Below are 7,076 nucleotides of genomic sequence, written 5' to 3'. Positions count from 1 at the left end.
TCTGTCCACAAATTCAAAAAACCAGAATAATATTCTTGAACAGACAGATTGCCTTGTTTGTAATTGGCAATGTCTAGCTCCAACTGAAAACGTCTGGCCGCATTGTCTAGGTTATAGATACGCTTCAAGTAGTTCCACATTTCTTGGGCAGTGGAAAAAGATCGCAAATTATTAATCATGTGAGGATCAATAGTACCGAGAATCCAAGTGATAATCTGAGCATCTTCTATTTCCCATGCATCTAAGTCAGTTGTCTCTAACGGTGCCAAAGAGACATCGTCCAAGTGACTCCATAATCCTTTCCCTTTGACATACATCCGAAACTGAAATTCCCAAACAAGATAATTCTTTCCGGTAAAACGAACACAAATATGATCTATCTCTTCTTCGGAAGCCATAATATCAGAGATGACTTAAGAACAATTTTGTTAACGTAACAATTTTGTTAACGTGAAACAAGAAACACCAACGGAACACTGAAGAAAATACTTGCCGACACCAAATCAACACCCCAATTCAGGATACTCGCCGACACCAAGTCAAAACCCTAATTCAGAATAATTGCCGACACAGAGTCAAAACTCTAATTCAGAATAATTGCCGACACAGAGTCAAAACCCTAATTCAGAATAATTGCCGACACAGATTCAAAACCCTAATTCAGAATATTTGCCGACACCGATACGATAACACGATCAAAGCAAACACGATTTGTAAGCACCCGAGATTAGAATCGCAATCTTGGGAGAGATTACCGAGAACCGAGATGATTTCAAGTACCGAGAAACGAGATCTACCGAGACGATTTCAAGAGCGACCCAGTGGGGTGTCGCTGAATAAAGGCAAGATTAACCTAAAACTCACAGGTTTGATCGAAAACCTCTGATACCATGTCAATAATTCTTGGCTTGATGCTTTTCTCATTATTATTTCTCGTATATATAAAGGTTACAGGGCTATATCGGTAATTACACTAAATAAATACATTTAAACTAATTCCTATTCACAGTTAGAATGTCTTAGTTGTTATTGCCTTAAACTTCAGACCGTGAATATCTATGTTGATGCAAGCGCTCAACAGGCAATGAGTTTGATAAAGTTCCTACTTGTAAATTCTCCATTATTAAAGACTCTTACTTTTAATTATATTTGAGGAATCAAATGCAGTTATGTTTTTCGGAATTTCTCAAGACTTGTTATTGATGGAACGAGCGTCACCAAGAACACAGGTTAAGTTCAATCATTCTACTTATCCACTGTTTTGGCGGTGAAGAGGCTGGTTGCAATTAAACGACTGTGTAATTTTTTTTTCAAAGTTGTTTTGGCCATTGTTTGTAATTGTTTGTGAATCAGGAGACTTGTTAAATTTCTATTTTGATGGTCTTTTGGCTGATTTTAGATTTTTGAATGATGAATCATGAATGTTTAAACTACAATTTTCATGTCTTTTAATTAGTGAACTAGTTGATTTTTCTTGAATGGTGTTTTATTTCCTTTTATTTACATTTTTTAAGTGAAAAAAAGAGTTAGTGAATTTGTTTATATTATATCTTGACGAGCTAATATGCTAGTTACGTAAAAATGGGCTGGGAAAGGATATTCCACTCTATTATAAATGTGATTAGTTTTGTTGTTTAAATACAATTAATTTTATAAATTTATTTTGATTAAAATTATGTTGAATGGAAATTGATTTATGTTAAGATGTTAAAGACAAATTTTTACAAAGTTAGTTGAATAGTTTTTCTAAATAGATAAAGAAACATTTGTTCAAAAAATAAATAAATAAATAGGTCAACGTAAGTCAATAATGTCAAATACATATATCATAACCCGTACATAAATGAAATTAAAATATATATATTAAATAAATCACAAGCATCACTACTGTGTGTGCCAGACATCATCATGCACTTCTCCGCTGCCTCTGGCTTGCCTCCGTCTCTGCGTCCACTGCACCGTCTGTTGGCTACTCTGCCTCTACTGTTGATTGTCCCACCTATCTTGGCACATTTTCTACGGTACAAAAATGCCTCCTTGCCACCCTAATGATATTGTCCACTAGACGCGGGCCAACAGACCCCTTAGGGAGTAAACCATTGGCAATGACTGCCCGCACCATGTGACCTATCTCAGGACACTGAGGAAGAACATCCTGAGTGTGGTCCATCTGAGCCTGATGAGTCCGCAAAATCTCCTTGTGGGCTGGTTTAGGCGGTGATCGAGGTGCGGTGGGAAACATGTATGGGTGTGACACTCTGTAGTACCAGGTGATGTACCCGTCGACGCAGCTCCAGTCCGCTCTGATTTGGTCGCCCGAGCCTCGGCAGGAACCATGTGGTGCTCCTAGTATGCAAAGACCTCATCTAGTTGCCGACGAGTCATGGTGATAGGAGCGGAGCCAGAAGGGTGGCGGGGTATCGTCTGCGGGTAGCCAAACTGACGCATGACGTGCTCTAGAAGATAACGAACAATGATGGTCGAACTGGCAGCCAACCATCCAAAATATATTACGATCTCATCAAACGGAACCATCTCACGTTGATCAGCGTAGCGGTCGTAGTGGATGTCCTTAGCAGCTATGCGGTTAAGACAACTCTTGTAAGGACCCGACACCTGGTTCCCTCTGAGGGGGGCAAAGGCTCTGGCACGCGGCATGTCCTTAGTGTAACCCGGAACCTCTCCCCAGCCAATAATGTCAGGGAAGTGTTGTAGTATCCAACCATGAAAATAATCACGGTGATCAAACATACTATCACAAATAGATAATAAACTTTAAAAAAATATAGAAGGATATAAGATTGTTATCACTAAGAGGGTACAACTGTTAGCCATTGTCCTTGCCTTCCACAGGCATCCCTCTCCGAGTCTGTGGTAGGTGTACGCCAATGTAGTCACTCCCTAGTTGTACTCATGGACACGTGCGATATCCGATAAGTACGTCAGGTAAACAACGTCTGTGTATGTCGAGCTCGTGTCCATAAAGAGATGAGTGCCTATCAAATATAGTAAGTAACATCACAACACCCGCTCTCTGTGTATATCCACTTATGCCTCGTCATCAGCAACCTGATTTTCCGCAAGAAACTCCGCATCATATATTCGTTGCAAGGTATGAAACCTCATGTGCGCCCCGCGGATCCTCTCCACCTCCTCAAGCGCATTAGCATGATCATCCCCTAGCTCCTCAATCAGCATCTCCATCACTTCCACATTCGTCAGCCTACCGTGACTAAGGAGGGTACCCCTGACAAGTATATGCAAGAGACATGCAATGTTATCCAGAGTGATGGTAATCTCACTAAGAGGAAGATGAAAGGATGAGATATCTGGATGCCACCTCTCTGCAAATGCCATCAGCATCCCGTTATGGATCGTTTGGAAGCATATCGTGCTGAGGTCCCTCAGCCTAGAAGCTGCGAGTGTATCCCGGAACCACAGTTCGTCAGGCTGCTGATGAACGACTATCTTTCGGTCATGGTTGTAGAACCTCTGGGGATCCCTATCCAGAAATTTTCCAAAAAAAAAACACTATTATTAATAAGCAAAATCAAAAAAATGAATAAAAAATAATAAGTAATAGCCAAAGAAAATTTACCTCCCTCTCCCAGATATGCCTAGTTGAATGATCTGCATACCTTATCAATATGGACGCATCTATAGGACCACTCGGGTACCAGACAGGATCTGGCACCAGATCATCCTCGTGCTGTTGAGCATATGGCACTGAAGATCCTGGATCGGCCGTCACTGGACCAGGCACATAAGTAGAAGAGATGTCTCGTTGACGTCTGCGGGCAGACGACATCTATGAGGAACCCTCAGCATCATCCCTAGGCCTCTGTGATGCAGTAGTAGATGGAAAAGGCCTTTCAAGTGAAACTGATGGAGAGGGGCCCTCGACTGAAACAGATGGAAAAGATCCGAGTGAAACAGGTGTAGCAGGTACATCAGCCGAAACGACAACTCCATCAGTCACCTGTGATATTACTTGCATTTGTTCACGTTGCAAGGATGCATGTTGTGCAGTCCTCCCATGTATAAGTCTGTCTAGATGGTCGTCCATAATGTCTGCATTGTGATTTAATAAAATCAAGTAAGTTACTAGGTAGTTATAACAAGAAAAAGAAAGAAAAAATATCAGAATCTTCCGTAGATGCATGATGCATCTACGGAAGTACCTTACATTTCAAAAAATGGGTTTCTTCCATAGGTGCATCTGCGGAATGACCCAACGTACCATTCTTTCGTAGATGGATCTACGGAAGGTTTTGAAACCTCCAAAACGCAACAATGGTGTCTGGTAACTATTCAAGAGGGTTAAATACCTCATTTTAATGGATTGATCGTCCATTCTACACATGAAATAGTACCTACATTATCTATAAACCATATTTCTTACACTAAATCATTTCTACACCTAAAAATCGAATTCAATCTCTATTACAAAAAATCTAAAATAACTCGAAACGTCTAAAACTTACCGATTAAATGGAGTTTGGAACTTGTTGGAATGTGTTGGTAGTTGATGTGACGTTGTTGGCCGAACTCGAGAGGAAGAAAACAACTTCGGTGGAAGTTTAATTTTCGAGGTTGAGAGAGTTTGAGAGTTTTGAAATGAGAAAGTGAAGAATAGGGAGAGGAAGAGTTTGGCGGGAATATAACATCAAATACTTCCGTAGATGCATCTACGAACGCTTACGTATGTACATCTACGGAACAAAACAACATTAAATAAAAAAGGGTGCTTTCGGAGGTACATCTACGGAAGCAGAAGGACATTTTAAAAATAATTTAATGTTTCTGGAAATAATTTAAATGATGTGAAATGGTGTTGTAAGGTGTGTAATTGTATGTTGCACTATGATGAGTTGTTGTAAATGATGAAACTTGAGTGTTGTTGTAATGATGTTGTTGTGATGATAATGATGGTACTATGATGATGTTTTAATGATGTACATGTTCAAATATATATACATTCTATGTTCATGATGATGTTGTTGAGGATGCATTTAACTAGCCGAGGTCGAACATATATGTGATGTTTTAGTTGTTGTATGTTGTGAATTACGTATCCATGTTGCGGAACTTATGTTTTACCATACGATATGACCTAGTTTCACATGATGATGACTTGAGTGCGAGTAGCTAGATCCTTTGTCCGAGGATTTACTAAAGTGTTACCTGTGGTGTTGGTAGCGATTTGGTGTGCTTCAGTTCCAAGAGGGAATCAATCCTATGGTGGGGATCAAGGAGTGAAATGAATCTAAGGGTTCATATTGGTACCACATTCATTGAGTCGGTGTCGTGCATAACATTTATGTGACATTGCATAGATTTGTTGATGACGTGTGATATGTTTATTTGTTGTGATGTTAGTTGATTATATGATGATTTCTATTATGAAAGTTGGATGTGTGTTAACTATGATGTATGGATGTGAATCTTGAATTATTAATAATGTTATATGTTATTATAATAATGATGTTAATTGCACCTACTATTCTTTTCTTATAGCTTTTATAATTAATTATGATTACTCATCCTTTCTGTTTGAATGTTGCCTCCACGTGGGTAACGCACAGATATTCAGAAGTAGCTTGTAGAAGCATTAAAGTTATCCGTCTGGAGTATTTAATAGTTTTCTGTTATTTAGAGATGTCTTTCTCTGATATGCAACATCGGTTGGAAACACTTGATTTAAATGTTATATTTCTTTTATGTTGACATATTTTACAAGGATTTTGCATTGTTGAACTACTTTTAATTTTAACTCTTTTATGATACTAAATGCTATGAACTTGAAAGTTAAGAATGTTATTTTGATGATGAGGATGTGTTGAAGTTGCATGATCACCTTGAAGGTATATGTTATGAGAAGTTTGAATTTTTACTGATGTAACCCGTGTTACGGTGCATGATTGTATTTTATGATGTTTTATTATAAAGTGTGACACCCTTGAGTGTTGGTTTTTGATTAAATTATATGTGGGATTTAGAAAAGTGTTACACTATAACTGGACGATTCAATACTGAATCAAGTGTGGTTATTATTAGATCTTTGTTATCCTTTCCAGATTCACTATCATAGACTTGTCTCATGCCTTAAAATAGAAAAAGTCATTTACCAAATACAATAGAAAGAATCATTTTGTTTTTTATTTTATTATTTGAGTTCAACATGCGCTCCAATATTCTACCCAATAATTCAATCAAAATCAATTCTCTTTGATTTTCGTCTTTCTCTTCTTCCTCCACAATCAGAATGTTTCTCCACCCTGTGTGTAGTTCTCTGATCTAGGATTTTTCTTTTATCTAGATATATCATCTCTTGGTGCGAGTCCATCACTATCTAGGGGTGAATTTGGTTTGGACTTCATTTTTTTCGTTCTTTGTGGTTTCTTCTTTGGTTGTTTCTCAATGCTTCTTGCCCCTCTTTAATTTCTATAACCTTCATGCATCTATTTGGCACTTCGGCCCTCAGACTAGACATGCACCTTGTTCCTTTCAACTTCACTCGTCGGCCTCAGGCTTAGAGTATTCTTCCTCTCGCTCGACTTCATGTCTCGGGTTCATTCTTCTTCGTATCGGACCTAGGGATGGCAAACAGACCCAAACCCGCGGGGCCCACCCGCACCCGAACCCGAGTCAACGGGTGAAAACTCGAGTTGACTGGGTTTGGGTTCGGGTTCGGGTGCCACCCGATATTTCGGGTTCGAGTTTGGGTAGTGTGAAACCCGCGCCCGAAACCCGAAATCACACCCGAATATATATATATATATATATATATATATATATATATATATATATATATATATATATATATATATATATATATATATATATATATATATATATATATATATATATATATATATATATATATATATATATTATGGAAAGTTGTAAGAAAGAAAAATATATTTTATATATTTTGTTGCGGGTTTGGGTTTGGATGAAAAAACCCGAACCCAACGGGTGTGGGCGTGAATGTTATTTTGTCACCCGAATAGCTTATGGGTTTGGGTTCGGGTTCGGGTGGTAATTTCGGGTGCGGGTTTGGGTAGTATAAAACC

The 7,076-nt window shown here is 38.5% G+C and overlaps 1 protein-coding gene across 1 annotated transcript; it reads right to left on the bottom strand.

Annotated features, from left to right (window-relative positions):
• Positions 1 to 3,048: 3,048 nt before the first annotated feature.
• Positions 3,049 to 3,808, bottom strand: LOC131614862 (uncharacterized). Its single transcript, XM_058886401.1, has 2 exons — positions 3,639 to 3,808; positions 3,049 to 3,502 (listed from the first exon to the last, which is right to left on the bottom strand). The coding sequence occupies exons 1-2, from the start codon at positions 3,806 to 3,808 to the stop codon at positions 3,049 to 3,051; spliced, it is 624 nt and encodes a 207-aa protein (XP_058742384.1).
• Positions 3,809 to 7,076: the final 3,268 nt, after the last annotated feature.

This window comes from Vicia villosa, linkage group LG6 (genome assembly GCF_029867415.1).
Source record: "Vicia villosa cultivar HV-30 ecotype Madison, WI linkage group LG6, Vvil1.0, whole genome shotgun sequence".
Lineage (NCBI taxonomy): Eukaryota > Viridiplantae > Streptophyta > Magnoliopsida > Fabales > Fabaceae > Vicia > Vicia villosa.
Note: the sequence above shows the minus strand (reverse complement) of the source record. Positions and strands in the feature narration are given on the sequence as shown.